Genomic DNA, 15,874 nt, shown 5'->3' with positions numbered 1-15,874 from the left:
GGAGCTTTGCATATGCACAGAAACTCCGAACCTGCAGTAAAACAGCACCAACAGTGCTGAAGACGCGATCCGCGTTATCGTAGCAGACATATTACAGCACTTTCAAAGGAACACGCCTAGCTGATCCAGTGAAGAACGACAAAGAGCTCCCCTGAATTTGATCAACCAGCTATACCACGGTCTTCATACTCAAAATGCCTCGGTTCACTCTTCCACAGAGAGTCCTTGCCTAGCAAGTTCGCATTGCAAAAGATACCATGAGAATAGACGGACGAGGTGAAGTGGTAGCAAATACTGTCCCTCCTTGTCAGCGTTCTTCGGTCTCAAGTCCATCAATTGTCCCCAGGTTTCTGTCTCGTTCTGCGGCTGTGAATCACTCTAAGCCAGAGCAGGTGCCTCAATGCTCTCGAGTGGGCCGACCTGGACAGTCTGTCAAGGGACTAGTTGCTGCGAGAAGTGAGCCGGAGTGCTTTGGTGCATGAACTGATTAACCGAGAGCCTCGTATCACAGCTTGCCACTTACTATTGACAGAATCGAGACACTCCGGTCAGGTAGGTGTTCTCCTAGTATCGCACACAACTGGATCTGCCCGTCGTGCATCGATATGCCTAGATGCTAGTATGCTCCGGCATATCTTGGCGTCCTGCTGACATAAACATGCCCCAACACTTCTGCTCCGCTTTCACCTTGTTGACCCTCTGACCTTCTTCACACAACGAGTAGCACGAGAACAATATGATGAGGACATCAAATGCCTCAGCTTGGTGGGCGACCTCTTGCTTCGTGAGCCTGCTATTCTTCTTTGCAACTGCAACCCTGGCGGAACCTGTTCAGCAGATCCTCGACAGCCAAGATGACTTGCCGAGCTCAAAGGAGCATCGCGGACCACGACAACCCAACATCATATTCATCTTGACTGATGATCAAGACCTTCATATGTCATCACTGGACTATATGCCACATCTGCAACAGTATTTGGTGAAGGAAGGCACTACTTTCAGCCATCACTACTGTACAGTAGCCTTGTGCTGTCCCAGCAGAGTTTCTCTCTGGACAGGGAAACATGCTCATAACACAAACGTTACTGATGTCAACCCACCTCATGGAGGGTACCCAAAGTTTGTCTCACAAGGTTTCAACGAAGCCTATCTACCTTTGTGGCTTCAAAATGCTGGCTACGACACATACTATGTAGGTAAGCTTTTTAATGCTCACAGTACGACCAGTTACAACAAGCCCTACCCGAAGGGCTGGAACGGCTCGGATTTTCTACTCGATCCTTACACTTACGAGTATTTGAATGCTACCATGCAGCGTAATATTGAAAAATGGAATAGGCCTTTGGTTCACGAAGAACCTTCCAGCTATGAGGGCAGATACGTTACGGACGTGATTGCCGACAAGGCTCTCGACTTCCTGGACGGTGCTATAGTAGAGCGCTATCATAAGGATGGTAGTGGTCGTCCGTTCTTTCTTACTATTGCTCCGACAGCCCCACACAGTAACGTTCATATTAACCATGATCTCAGTGGCGGACATGGCGGAAAGTACACAGAGACGACAGCTGTCCAGACACCGCCCATTCCTGCTGAGCGGCACAAGCACCTCTTCGCTGATGTGACCGTACCTAGGACACCCGATTTCAACCCAGACGAGCCTAATACAGCATCTTGGCTCAAAGACCTTCCACAACAGAATCAGACCAACATTGACTTTAATGACCACTTCTATAGGCAACGATTGCGAGCACTACAAGCTGTCGACGAGATCATACCACGAATAATACTCAAGCTTGAGTTTGCGGGCATCTTACAAGAAACGTATATTGTCTACTCGACAGACAACGGATATCACATCGGTCAACACAGATTGCAACCAGGCAAGCAATGTGCCTACGAAACCGATATCAATGTTCCTATGGTTGTGCGAGGGCCAGAAGTGCTTAGGGGCAGGATTGAGAACAAAGTCAGCTCGCACGTCGATCTAGCTGCAACTTTTCTGAGCCTAGCAGGAATTGACCCAAGCATCTCTGTGCCCAGGTATGGGCTAGATGGACAGTCTATGGTCTTTCACTACTTTCGAGGCCTTGAGACTGGTAGCGACAAGAAGACTAGTCTCAACCACGAGCATGGTCCACTTGTTCTTCCTCCGACATATCAAGCAAGGGACCTCAACCAAAGTGCAGAACATGTCAACGTGGAGATGTGGGGTATCATCATGCCAGAGGGCAGATATGGTACAGTGCTTTACCCGAATCACACCTACAAAGCGTTGCGGGTCATCTCAACAGACGACATGTATAACCTGTTGTATGTTGTGTGGTGTACGAATGAACATGAGTTGTACGATCTGCGTGCTGACCCATATGCATTGAAAAACCTGCTCAGCTCTGAGATCATTCCAGACTCATTGCTGAACTTTAGTACATCTCAGCAAGAGAGACACTTCACCCTGGACAATGTCGTAGCCAGGCTCGATGCTCTTCTGCTAGTACTGAAGACATGCAAAGAAGCGCAATGTACTCATCCGTGGAACGTCTTGCACAGTGATGGAGCTGTCGGAAACCTTCTCGAGGCACTGAGTGACAAGCACGACGAGCTGTACACATCTCAACTACCGAGAGTAGTCTTCGAGCATTGCGAAGAGGCCTATATTCCACAAGCAGAAGGTGTGACGTGGCAAGGACTAGAAATGTGGCCAACGATGACCTAATCGTGACAGACTGGCTGATAAATACTAGGCAGGGTTGTCAATAAGCCCGAAATGCTCTCTGCGGCAAGTGATTGTGTTCCTTTGAGAGCAGCTCCAATGCGAGGTGGACGACCCTGACTGTATTTCGATTGATATCAGGTTCGCAAACGTCGTGTTTACCTGGACAATGCGAAATCGACAGCGACGTAACTGAATCACCTCACAGCTCACAACTTCTCGGTCGAAGACCTCAACCATAATCCTTCCGCTTTGGCGTGCGAGACTTTACCTGACTCACCACTGACAACACATGCTTCGACCCAGAATTTCTTCCCTTTCTCATCAATACTCTTGATCCAAGCTTTCACCATTACTGCTGCTGGCGTCTTGACGGGCTTCTCGTACTTCACATTGAGCTGTACAGTGAAGATCATCATTGATTTCGCCTCCGTCGGTAGTTCTCGCGCCGCCAAGCCCGCCATGTTTGACATGGTACTGTCAAGAATGCATGAAAGTACACCACCATGGAGGAGGCCGGAATGAGCGTTCAATCCGGACCCGAAGTCATAGAAGCGACGGACTTCAGCTCGAACGTCGCTATTGCAACTAGAGCTCGGCCGGTACAAGGAGAGTAGATGAGCTATTGTTGCCGGTGTGTTCCAGGTATCAGCCATTAGTGTGTGTCCTAGCCCGTCAGGCGTTAAAGATCGAGAGATATAGATAGGTTTGAAGGCATGGTCATCAAGCGTGGCTTTTGCAAGAGGTACTGTCTTGAAGTGAGCTATCTCTGAAGCTGTCGCTGACTTCTCGACTTTCGAAAGAGTTGGAATTGAGGGAGCCATGGTCAAAATTCCCAGAGATAGTGTTTCATCGAGACTCAACCCAAGAGTAAGCCAAAAATTGCAGTCTCCTAGGGCTGAATATACCACCCCGTCGCATTTCTAATCGTCCTCTCCATGTCTAACATGTAGATCGTGATCGTCCAGTAGATAGCAGACATTCACTTCTTCCTCCTGTGGAGCCGAGGCACAAACTGCCACATGGGTTCCCGCATGCTACCGTATGGTCTCACAGCGACGTTGGATTGGTTCACTTCATGATGTTCTGTACCCGAATACGTAGCTAGCTTTCAAAAGAGCGAATCTCCGAGGCGCTGCTGGAGTTTAGAACATGATATGAATCGACTATCAACCGCATGGCGACGCGTCGCTCATGTACGTGGTGTAAGACCACAATCGACACAGCCACCTTCTGCATCAAGCACGGCATCATCTCAATCGCGATTCGATAGAGTGATCGCACGAACACCCACGAAGTTCCTTCGAACGCGTCTACAAGTCCTCAAAAATGCTCCATTGACTCACATCACGGCGTTCCTCCTTCTTCATGAGCTCACCGCTGTCATTCCGCTCTTTGGACTAGCCGGCGCGTTTCACTACTACCAATGGCTGCCACCTTTCTTTGCGGAAGGAGAATGGGTACTGAAGGGCGTCACGCTGTTCGGAAACTACTTTAGACGGAAAGGATGGATTAGTTCTTCGGATGCACAGCAGGCGAGGGATGTTGCTGAAGAAGGTCGTGCGGAAGAGGTTGAGAAGAGAAGTACACGAAAAGATATGGTTGGGAAGTGGTTTGATAGAGGGGAGGGTGGAACGAGACTTGTGGTTGAGTTTGCTACGGCTTATGCAGTGGTGAAGGCTTTCTTGCCGTTTAGACTCATGATTAGTGTTTGGGGTGCGCCGTGGTTTGCTAGATGGAGTGTCATACCGATGCAGAACTGGATTAAGAGAGCTTGGAGCAAGAAGGGCACGGCGAGTTCTATATCTGGCCGCAAACCAAGCTGAGCTGAGTTTTGACTGAGTCATACGGTGTCACCAGGCGTGCGAGGGAGAGTCCTTGCGGCGAGCAGAACTTACGATACGAGGCATAGATCTAACCTCCACGAGTTATGCCTTCAGATTGTCTCTTGCAGCTCCTGACAGGCTCACATAATCTGACACGCAGCGTATGGCAGAGACGTCGTTGTCAGGATAGAAGCGGAGGTCCCGGAACAGTGCGAACGAAGTGACAATGACCACTATCTGAGGTTCGTTTGCTCACGTGTGAGCAAGCAGGTCAGCGTTCGATTGAGGCTGGATAACCATACAAAGATTCACACGAAGCATTAGCGATTTTGCTGCGGTGGGTAGTTGGTATCTGGTGGAATTTATAGGGCATTGTCTGAACACATCAGAGAAGTGAAGGTTGAATATCTAAAATTCGTGGCGAAGTGATCGTGAACAAGATCACACTAAATAGGTCGAACGAACCAGTGTTTACCGTCTGCACGAACGCTTGCGCCGCATCGACTATCTAGACTTTCTTGTCTTGCGCCTTCCACTTGTTGCTACACATCAACTTCGTCCCTGATCAACTCAAATATATCGACGTATTTCTACACTCAACAACCACTTCTCCGATCTGTGACCATACCACGAGCACTTATCAGCTAGCCACTAACAATATGGCGGCCTCGACATTCATCTCGACTGCTACGCGAAGACTCCTTCGGCCACAAATCAATGCGATCCCTCACACCACATTGCCCATTATCCGAATGCGAGCCTTCCACGGCCATGATTTCTTCTTGAAAATCCAGCCTCTCCGAGACAATCTCCTCATGGCTGCTCCCCTCATCGTCGCTTGTGGAACCGTCCTATTGGTTGACGGAATCTTCCCAAGCTATGCTCGCCCAATTCCAGCAGAGACGTCAGAGGCTGGGATTGGTGAAATCAGAAGCACTGCTGCACAAGAAGAAACCCGCAAGGAGGATAGCGCTTCCAAAGAGCGAAAGCCGACGCAATCAGATAGAACCACCAACAAGCAAGAGGTGGTAAACAAAGGCCCTCTCTACGAACGGACAGCCAGAGGAGCAGAAACAGCTACCATCCCCACCGCACTCGGTCATACTGCTCCATCCTCCACCAATAGACTCGTGAATGCTCATTTTGAGACTGCTCATCCAGCTACCTGCAAAGGCTGCGATGTCTGCTATGGTGAAGGCTATGCCAAAGGATACGATTACGGCTTTCAGGCGGCCGTCGATCGTGGATATAGCTTTTATGGTTATGAATTTGAGAAGAAGAAGGTTTGGAGCAAGGACTTTGCCAAAGGCTTTGCGGCTGGGTGCCAGAAGGGGTATAAAGATGCTTGGTTCGCTGCAACGACCAGCAGCTAGGAAGATGTACTAGCGAGCAAGAATACCAGACGCCATCTATACTATTTGAGGAAAGCAGCACAAGTGCTCACCTCAGAACAGATAGATACAGATCACAAGTGCCTAGGAGTTAAATATACGAAATAAGCTGCTCGCCAAATATATCATCTTGAAGGAGAATTGCATTCGTCCTCGATTACTGTTTGCTACCAACGCCTCGTGCCATAATTCCTCGTCTAGCTTAAGTCGATTGCAATTTGTCTGTGACGACGATAACCTCTCCAGTGCCATCCCAACCGAACAAAGGTAAATGAGTAACAAATTCTAGATTACAAATCCATCCACATTAAGCTCAACCCTCCGACATAGAAGAAGTATCAACCTTCAACTTCCCCACATCATTCAAATATTCCGGGTCCGTCTTTTCCCTCGCAATGTACTCCTGTGTCTTCTTAATCTCCCCCTCAAACTCACTCACCAACTCATGCAGCCTCATCTGAACCTGCGAATTCCTCTTCGCCGCGCCCTTGATCGCCGCCACCGCCACGTGATACCGACTGACGTGGTTGCGCAGCAGCATATCGAACGGTGTAGTCGTGCTGCCTTCTTCCCTGTAGCATTCGATCGTTACACGACCGAGATTCGGTCGGCCGAAGAGGAGACCGCGAATCTCTGATACGTAGCCGTGGTAGTTGAAGTGGACGGGACGGTCTTCGGTGAAGAGTGACTCAAATGCTTCTTTGGTTAGGCCGTGCGGGTGTGCGGATTGTTCTTCGAGGATCATGAGGTCTGTTACGTTGACCACTCGGACGCGGAGGGATGGAGCTTTACTTCGGAGCAGAGCGGCGGCCGCAATGACTTCGAAGGTGAGTTCGGCGCCGATGCCGACTAGAACGACGTCCGGGTCGAGGCCGCCTTCGGTGGAGTAGGTGGGCCAGGTACTGGCGCCGGCGCGACAGTGGTTTTCGGCTTCGTCTGCGGAGAGGAAGACAGCTGAGGGTTGTTTGGAGCCGACCATGAGATTGACGTAGTTCTTTGATTGGAGGCAGTGAGCCATGGTTGATACAAAGCAGTTTGCGTCGGGTGGCAGGTAGACTCGGGCTGCGGTTGGTTTCAAGTTTAGGACGGCGCCGATGAAGGAGGGGTTTTGGTGGGAGAAACCATTGTGTTCTTGTCGTGTCCAGGTGGATGTTTCGAGGTAGTTGATTGAGCCAATGTCGCCGTGCCATTTTGTCTCTCTGGCCATTTTGATGAATTTGCCGTATTGGACCATCATTGTGTGGACGATACCTAGGAAGGACTCGTAGGAGGGGAAGAGAGCTGATCGACCTGTAAGAGTGTATCCTTGCATAAAGCCTTGACATTGGTGCTCTGATAGTGTCTCGATGACACGACCACCTCTGGCATTACTGAACTCGTCCCATTGGAAATTTCGATTCGTGCTGTCGAACACTTTGCTGAGCTTGTTCGATTCGAATTCATCGGGTGAGAAGACTCGGAAAGTCTTTGGGTTATCCTTGACGACAGATTCAAGAAGATGGCCTACTCGTGCCATACTAGATTCCGATGACCCCTTCTTGACAGTATGTTGTCGCCAGTCAATTTTCTTGAGTGGTTGGTAGCCCTTGTATGATTCTGCTTTTTGACCAAGTCGGCGTTCCTCCTTGACTGGAATGATGTCGAGGATTTCTGGCAATGGACGTCCCTCTGAATCGAAAAGCTCTTCAGGCTTGTAGGAGGTCAGCCATTCTTGGAGTTGTTTTAGTTCGTCAGGGTCTGACTTTGCAGCTGCAAGAGGTACTTGATGAGCTCTGAAAGAGCCCTCAACGAACTCTCCTTTGACCTTCTTTGGACCTGACCAGCCCTTGGGGGTTCGCATTATCAGTACTGGCCAGCGTGGTTTGAGGATAGGCTTTCCACTACGAGCAGCCTGCTGAATGCGCTTGATCTCGCTAATCGCCCACTCCATGGAGTTGTTCAGATCAGCGTCGATGTCTTCGAGGTCGTCGACAATTCTAGGCTGGTATCCGTATCCAGTGAACAGGGTTGCCATCTCCTTGTCGTCCATGCATCCGTAGATGGTACGCTCGCTAATCTTGAAACCATTCACGTGGACGATGGGAAGTACTGCACCAGATTCGGCTGGATCAATGTATTTGTAGCTGTGCCATGCGGTGGCTGTAGGTCCTGTCTCAGACTCACCATCACCAACAACGCAGGCCACAATGAGATCTGGATTGTCCATTACTGCGCCGAAGGATACAGACAAGGCGTAACCAAGTTCTCCACCCTCATGAATGGCACCCGGAGTTTCTGCATTGATATGGCTGGGGAATCCGCCTGTTACACTGAATCCTTTGATGAGGGTTGCCAGACCTTTTGCATCTCTGGAGCATTCTGGGTAGAATTTCGAGAGTGAATCTTCAAGCCACAAGTTTGCTAGAATTGAAGGTGCACCATGCCCTGGGCCAACAACATAGAGCATATCCAGATCGTGTTTCTTGATCAGAAAGTTTAGATGTGAGTATACCAGAGTAAGGCCCGGGCATGTTCCCCAATGTCCGAGCAGACGAGGCTTGATGTCTTCGAACGATAGATCTCTTTGGACTAGTGTATTGTCTTTCAGGAAGATCATGGCTGCAGCGATGTAGTTAGCAGCGCGTCGAAACTTCTGTAGAGCTTGATTCGTCTTCTCGTCGAGCTTGGGCTTGTCGAGTTTGACAAGAAGTTTCTCGGCCACATCTTCAGGGATATGAGATGGGAGAGGCTGTGGATTAGGTCTGTCAATAACTTCGCCAGGCATGATTGAGGTTGCTTGAAGAGCGAATGTCTGTAATTAGGTGTACAGAGTAAAGAGGGAAGTTTCTGTATGAGTTTTATTGATATGAACCTACTTGAACACGAGACAAGTGGTACGGCCTGTAACGGAAATATTATGGCATGACGTTTCACCACGCGTAGCTCGACATCAGTCCACATAACTTTTTCGGCAGGCTAGGAACCTCAAAGCAGGGACTCCTGCCCCAAAGGCAAAAGTGCATCCGGATATTCCTGTCATTGGACCTGAGCAGTTTCTTACCTCAGCACATGGCAATTTCGTTGAATAGAGATTGTCAGTTTCAGCAACCGACGTCACCTGTTGGCGGAAGTCGGCATGCTATTCCTGTTCCTGGTAAACGCGTACCGCATGGTGTGATATCACATCCAAGATAATGAGGAAGAAATAGAGGTCAAGAAGTTGGAAAGGACGGTCTTGTAAGCGCGTTCAAAATGTCAACAGTTATATTATCGATTAATGCGGGTAGTTCTTCATTGAAGACGACCTTGTACGCTTACGGAAAGGAGAAACAGCTCAAAAGCTTAGCCAAAGCCGAGGTCTCCAGTATCAATTCGCAACCAGCGCAGCTCAAGTATACATCTTCAGCAACACAAGACAAACAGGATGTGGACAACATCAAAGATCACAAAACCGCTTTCGAGCGTGTGCTGAATGCTTTTCTTAATGACGGTAGTCTGAAAGAAGTACAGAGCAAGGATGATATCAGATATGCCTGCCATCGTGTGGTGCAAGGTGGTGACTTTCATGAAGATCAGCTAATTACGAAGGAGACGTTCGACAAGATTGAAGCTCTGGAAGACCTGGCTCCCTTGTATGTTGACCTTCAAGGCGCAAGATTGTGCTAAGCAGTACCAGGCACAACAAATCTGCAGTCGACCTAATGCTAGCATGCCACGAACATCTACCTAATGTAACGAACGTCGCATGCTTCGATTCAGCCTTCCATCATACGATGCCAGAGCATGTGAAATCATATATGATCGATCAGAAGGTTGCCAAAGAGAAGGGACTTCGAAAATATGGTTTCCATGGCCTCTCGTATTCCTACATCCTAAGAACGGTCGCAGGACATCTCGGCAAGCCCAAGGAGGACACCAGTATAATCGCGCTACATCTAGGAAGTGGTGCATCAGCATGCGCGATAAGAAAAGGCAAGAGCATAGATACTACAATGGGTCTCACGCCTGTATCAGGTTTGCCAGGAGGAACAAGAAGTGGTGATGTCGATCCTGCCCTTATCTTTCACTATACCTCAGAGGCTAGTAAATTGAGTCCGAGTTCGACCAAAGACTTACATATCAGTACCGCTGAAGAGATTCTCAACAAAAAGTCGGGCTGGAAAGCTGTGGCGGGCACCAGCAATTTTGCAGAAATAGCGAAGTCGGATGCATCGCAGGAGAGCCAGCTTGCTCTCGATATCTTCATTGACCGAATTATTGGTTTCGTTGGCAATTACTATGTCAAGCTGGGAGGAGATGTAGATGCTATCGTCTTTGCTGGTGGGATAGGTGAAAAGAGCGCAATGCTCAGAAAAATGGTGATCGAGAAAGTGTCTTGTCTGGGATTCACTGTTAACGATCAGAAGAATGAGCACCTCGAGGAGGGCACCATTGTCACGATCGGAGAGCACAACACAAAAAAGACGCTGGTCTGTCAGACAGACGAGGATGTGAGTATATGCTCATCTTGTTCAGAAACATCCAGATGCTAATATCTCTTCAGTACGAAATGGCCTATAATACCATGATGCATCCAAAATAGGCTTCAGAACACAGCTTGAAGTTTGTAGAGTTGGCTTAATCATACCTTGCGCCGCAAAGTGCCGCTCAGCCAAGTAGGGAACGATCTGAAGTAGTTGATGGTCTGTGCCCGTTGCCAGATAGCCAAGGTTGTCGAGTAGGCTGAATATACCGACGTACAAAAGTACCCTGCTCGATGGCCAAAAACTCGTGCGCTCTTTTGCCAGGCAATAATTCCAACTTCAGGCAACAACGGGTCTTTTGAGGAGGCAATAGCGGGCACTTTCACAGAGGCTCGTGAATATTGCCGTTTGTAATCAGAGAAAGCACTCGAAAACCAGTCAATATGAGAGTGTTGCCTGATTTTCTGCGGGCACTAAAGTTCCCGCCTATCGCTGTGACATCATATCGTTCTTTTTTTCTATACACAGTCAACAATGGAAGGAACATTCAACGTGGTCAACAACAGGTACGTAGGGCAGTTGCGTGTGGAAATCGGGAGAGAGCAAACTGCATGGCTAGATAGAACACTGTAGATTTTCGTGAAAGGTCTGGGCAATTCTGGTTGTTTGCAGCCGTTGCGAGTCGCCTCGACCCTGGTTGTTTAGACGCTGCTAGAACCTTCCATCGCATCAGAACTTTCAAACGCTCCGCCGCAGCAGAACGTATTAATTTTACTACAACACCAACGATTCTTTGCAACCTCTCATCCTAACACACATACTTCGATTGAGCAATTCTCAAACAGCTCTTCGACTAAATAACAGACATACACCTTTACTCCCTTCTACACAGACAAAATGGCACCAGCTATCGGTATCGATTTGGGTACAACGTATTCCTGCGTTGGTATCTATAGAGATGATCGAATTGAAATCATTGCCAATGACCAGGGCAACCGAACCACACCATCATTCGTTGCCTTCACAGACACAGAGCGACTCATTGGTGACTCTGCAAAGAACCAAGTCGCCATGAACCCACACAACACAGTCTTCGACGCCAAGCGACTAATAGGTCGTAAGTTCGCCGACGCTGAGGTTCAGGCCGACATGAAGCACTTCCCCTTCAAGGTCATCGATAAGGGTGGCAAGCCGATCATCTCTGTTGAGTTCAAGGGTGAAGAGAAGACATTCACACCAGAAGAAATTTCATCGATGGTCCTCACCAAGATGAGAGAAACAGCAGAATCATACCTCGGTGGCACCGTCAATAACGCTGTCGTCACGGTCCCAGCATACTTCAACGACTCACAGAGACAAGCCACCAAGGATGCTGGCCTCATCGCCGGTCTCAACGTTCTGCGAATCATCAACGAGCCCACCGCTGCTGCTATCGCTTATGGTCTCGACAAGAAGACCGAAGGCGAGCGCAACGTCCTAATATTCGATCTAGGTGGTGGCACGTTTGATGTGTCATTGTTGACGATCGAGGAGGGCATCTTCGAAGTTAAGTCCACTGCTGGCGACACTCATTTAGGTGGTGAAGACTTCGATAATCGTCTTGTCAACCACTTCGTCTCAGAGTTCAAGAGAAAGCATAAGAAAGTAAGTACACTTCCAGAATCATCGTCGACACCTGCTAACCTTAATCAGGATTTGAGCTCAAATGCCCGGGCTTTGCGACGACTTCGAACCGCTTGCGAGCGTGCCAAGCGAACCCTTTCCTCATCCGCCCAGACATCCATCGAAATCGACTCTTTGTATGAGGGTGTTGACTTCTACACATCCATCACCCGAGCCAGATTCGAGGAGTTGTGCCAGGACCTTTTCCGATCAACCATGGAGCCAGTCGAGCGTGTCCTTCGAGATGCTAAGATTGACAAGTCCTCAGTCCACGAGATCGTCTTGGTCGGTGGTTCCACCCGTATCCCACGAGTCCAGAAGCTTGTTTCCGACTTCTTCAATGGCAAGGAGCCAAACAAGTCCATTAACCCAGATGAGGCTGTTGCCTACGGTGCTGCCGTCCAGGCTGCCATCCTGTCCGGTGATACCTCATCCAAGTCCACGAACGAGATCTTGCTTCTTGACGTGGCCCCATTGTCCCTCGGTATCGAGACTGCCGGTGGTGTCATGACCCCATTGATCAAGCGAAACACCACTATCCCAACCAAGAAGTCAGAGACCTTCTCGACTTTCTCTGACAACCAGCCAGGTGTGCTTATCCAGGTCTTCGAGGGTGAGCGTGCCCGAACTAAGGATAACAACCTGCTCGGCAAGTTTGAACTTTCCGGTATTCCACCAGCACCTCGTGGTGTCCCACAAATTGAGGTCACTTTCGATCTTGATGCCAATGGTATCATGAACGTCTCTGCTCTTGAGAAGGGAACTGGTAAGACCAACAAGATTGTCATCACCAATGACAAGGGTCGTCTGTCCAAGGAGGACATCGAACGCATGTTGGCTGAGGCCGAGAAGTACAAGGCTGAAGATGAGGCAGAATCTGGTCGTATCTCTGCCAAGAACGGTCTTGAGTCATATGCCTACTCACTCAAGAACACTCTCTCCGACTCCAAGGTCGATGAGAAGATTGGTGCTGATGACAAGGAGAAGCTCAACGCCAAGATCACTGAGACAATCAACTGGGTCGATGAAAATCAGCAAGCCACCAAGGAGGAGTACGAGTCTCAGCAGAAGGAGCTTGAAGGTGTAGCTAACCCAATCATGATGAAGATGTACGGTGCTGGCGGCGATCCAAGCGGCATGCCAAACATGGGCGGCGCTGCGCCTGGTGGTTTCCCACAAGGAGCTGGTTCTCGAAATGATGATGGTCCAACTGTCGAGGAGGTTGACTAAATTGGTCGATCTTACAGACATTTGCCTTTTTGCATTTCAAGATATCAGGCGCTGGCGTTCATGGACGGCAAACATGATAGAATTTCGAGCATAGCATGTGTTATGAGAATATGAATTTCATGCGTGAAACATGATGTGACACGCTTTGTCAATGATGGGCATGGAAAAGCTAGATAGTTTTGATCATTGTCCTCAACACAAGATAATATTCCAAGATCATTGTTTCTTTTCTTCGTGCTTTTCTCTCCCGTCTTCAGCAAGGCAACAAGTGAATTGTCCAATTTCGATCGATGACCGGAGGCTGATACAACAATAGTTGCCGTGATCACGGGCGTCCTCCTGGACGACAACGGCATAATTCGACTGGCTAATCGAAACATCAAAAATAAAAACACATGACACCAACGACGTTCTGTTGCCTGTCAACAGGCCTGTCCAATTCAAGAGCATAACCTTTCAGGCCGACGGACAAGCGGGCTCCTGGTACCCTCCTCAGTGTAAGCGTGACACGAGGATACATGAAAACGTCTGATCTGCAAGACTTGACGCGACCAAGGACGAACGGACGAGTACGACAGGACCTGAAAAGGTAATTCCTTTTACCCAGGAGTTCGTGAATAGAAGAACATGATGATACGGAAGAGATTGGTATAGAACTGGTGTCCTCCCGAAGGTCTTTGAAAATGATCTTGTACTTCCATCTATGTGTTTACCTCTACTCGAGTCTAACGAGCGATATTGACCTATAGCAAGATCATCTCCTCTTCCTGGTCAGACATAGCCATGGATCGTGCTCTTCAGTCAATCAGATCCTTCTGGTCACAGCAGAAAGACGCACCTCTCGCGTCTACCCTACCAGAACGTACCGTTCCAACCTCACTCCCAATTCAAGCTTACAACGCAGAGGTCGATGTCCAACCCATCCGTACACTACCAGTCCAAGCTTACAACGCCACAACAGAACTTCAGCCTGCAGCACCCGTCACACCATCACCCACAAAGAGCGTGGTTACATCTGCTGCGGATGCGGAAATTGGTACACCATTGAGTGAGGTCATTTCGAGCTCATCCACGAGCTCTTCACCCGGAGCAGCTGTAGCAGTGACTGCAAGGCCAATGTCAAGCGGGATTGTGTTTCTGGCAGATGCAGAGGCTGGCGCTAGTCTGGATCAGATCATGCCTGTTTGGAAGTAGAGATAGATCATCGAGGGAGACATAACGTTGCTGAGGCAAAGAGTAGTGCGACAACAGCTGAAGTCGACCGGGTCACTTACCGTGTCTTGCGCGTGTTGTGTTGAATACCTACTTTTGATGACATTTTGTCTATACTCTTCGTAACTTCATTTCGCATATCTGTACAGTTGCATTACCTCATGATGTTCGCTGCCATTTCGTCTCCTCATCTTGACCGTCTTGAGCATCACCGTCGGGTCGAGATCTTACAGTACCTGCGCCAGGGCCCAGGTCTTGAGCATCTTCCTGCTCCTCATCATCGCCACCAATCCAGTTCCCCTCCTCATCCACAAACTCATGCATATTCTCAGCAGTGATCCAGCCACCACTTCCCGGCATAGCTGGTGGCATACTCCCATCTGTTGTCCCGGGTATAGCCAGCCCAGCAGGAATCAGCCTACTCATGCCCGATTCGTCCATATCCTCATCTTGAGCTGGGTCTGGATGTAAATCTGAGCAGTCGCTGAGCGCCTTGTACAGTGCCTGGACTGGTGTGAGTTGTGGTTCGTTTTCAGAAGTTATAGCGTCGTCTTCGTTGGCTGTGGGTGCGGTTGAGGGCGGAGGAGCTGCGGCCGTAGGTATGATGGTTAGGGAAACGGTATCTGGAGGGTCGTCGTCTTCGGCTGAATTGTCTGGAAGAGATGGGATGAGTTGCATGTAGAGAGCTTGAGAGGCTGGTTCCTCAGGACTCGGGGCTGGGTAGCTTTGTGTCGCGTGGATGGAGATTGTTGGGTAGGGTATGGTAAGTCCTATTTCGTGAGATTTTGAGTATAGGAAGAGCTTTCTGGACCACTATATCAGTATAAGGACGAGGAGGAGCGTTTGGGAGAGATACTCAGAAGTAACCCAGACGTCAATATCTTCTACCGTCTTTTGCGCTGCCTGTGTACCATTCGTATTCTCGCTCTCTGCCTCGTTACTATGTACTGGTTGTGAAGCCTTCGTGATCAGTTCAGCAATAGCTGGCGCATGCTGTAATTCGTCCTCAAGGACTATCACTTTGCATCTATCGCTGTAGTAGTGGAGGACTGGCTGGGAGAACGTCTCGGGTGTGACAGATTGGAATTCAGCCAACGGGACGAACCCGCCCATCCGTGGGGCTTCTCGTATGACTTCCATGGTGTTGTGCTGCGTGCGAGCTATGCAAATGGGGTTCTGCGAGTTTTACGATTTACCTGAATTTACCTGGATCTATGAAAATGCGCCGGCAGATCCTCGGCAGGTCGACCACACTGGATGAGGCATACGCTTTGAGATTCTGTTCCTATCATGATGAATGGCCTGTGAAGCTGACTCTGTTATAGCCTACATCTTTCAGTATCTTGTGTCTTGCGACTTCTACCTCGTCAGGCGTCCCGGTAGCATTCACATCTCTTCTCA

The 15,874-nt window shown here is 49.2% G+C and overlaps 7 protein-coding genes across 7 annotated transcripts; 4 read left to right on the top strand and 3 right to left on the bottom strand.

The window, feature by feature from the left end:
• Positions 1-736: 736 nt before the first annotated feature.
• Positions 737-2,713, top strand: LTR64_007660 (uncharacterized protein; the record flags this gene model as incomplete). The annotated part of the gene is made up of 1 exon (XM_064901978.1): positions 737-2,713. The coding sequence occupies one exon, from the start codon at positions 737-739 to the stop codon at positions 2,711-2,713; it is 1,977 nt and encodes a 658-aa protein (XP_064751657.1).
• A 206-nt stretch (positions 2,714-2,919) lies between these two features.
• On the bottom strand, positions 2,920-3,534 carry LTR64_007659 (uncharacterized protein; the record flags this gene model as incomplete). Its single annotated transcript, XM_064901977.1, has 1 exon — positions 2,920-3,534. One exon carries the CDS (start codon positions 3,532-3,534, stop codon positions 2,920-2,922), a length of 615 nt encoding a protein of 204 aa, XP_064751656.1.
• A 1,661-nt stretch (positions 3,535-5,195) lies between these two features.
• LTR64_007658 (uncharacterized protein) lies at positions 5,196-5,909 on the top strand (the record flags this gene model as incomplete). Its single annotated transcript, XM_064901976.1, has 2 exons — positions 5,196-5,634; positions 5,698-5,909. 2 exons carry the CDS (start codon positions 5,196-5,198, stop codon positions 5,907-5,909), a joined length of 651 nt encoding a protein of 216 aa, XP_064751655.1.
• Positions 5,910-6,240: 331 nt separating this feature from the next.
• On the bottom strand, positions 6,241-8,691 carry LTR64_007657 (uncharacterized protein; the record flags this gene model as incomplete). Its single annotated transcript, XM_064901975.1, is given in 2 exon segments — positions 6,241-8,075; positions 8,091-8,691. 2 exon segments carry the CDS (start codon positions 8,689-8,691, stop codon positions 6,241-6,243), a joined length of 2,436 nt encoding a protein of 811 aa, XP_064751654.1.
• Positions 8,692-9,158: 467 nt separating this feature from the next.
• LTR64_007656 (uncharacterized protein) lies at positions 9,159-10,488 on the top strand (the record flags this gene model as incomplete). The annotated part of the gene is made up of 3 exons (XM_064901974.1): positions 9,159-9,538; positions 9,583-10,396; positions 10,450-10,488. 3 exons carry the CDS (start codon positions 9,159-9,161, stop codon positions 10,486-10,488), a joined length of 1,233 nt encoding a protein of 410 aa, XP_064751653.1.
• A 778-nt stretch (positions 10,489-11,266) lies between these two features.
• SSA2 (Hsp70 chaperone) lies at positions 11,267-13,261 on the top strand (the record flags this gene model as incomplete). Its single annotated transcript, XM_064901973.1, has 2 exons — positions 11,267-12,013; positions 12,062-13,261. 2 exons carry the CDS (start codon positions 11,267-11,269, stop codon positions 13,259-13,261), a joined length of 1,947 nt encoding a protein of 648 aa, XP_064751652.1.
• Positions 13,262-14,632: 1,371 nt separating this feature from the next.
• On the bottom strand, positions 14,633-15,613 carry LTR64_007654 (uncharacterized protein; the record flags this gene model as incomplete). The annotated part of the gene is made up of 2 exons (XM_064901972.1): positions 14,633-15,278; positions 15,330-15,613. 2 exons carry the CDS (start codon positions 15,611-15,613, stop codon positions 14,633-14,635), a joined length of 930 nt encoding a protein of 309 aa, XP_064751651.1.
• Between the last annotated feature and the right edge of the window lie 261 nt (positions 15,614-15,874).

The sequence above is a fragment of the Lithohypha guttulata genome (assembly GCF_036872675.1).
Source record: "Lithohypha guttulata strain CCFEE 5908 chromosome Unknown scaffold_6, whole genome shotgun sequence".
Taxonomy (NCBI): domain Eukaryota; kingdom Fungi; phylum Ascomycota; class Eurotiomycetes; order Chaetothyriales; family Trichomeriaceae; genus Lithohypha; species Lithohypha guttulata.
This window is presented reverse-complemented; position numbering and strand designations above follow the sequence as displayed.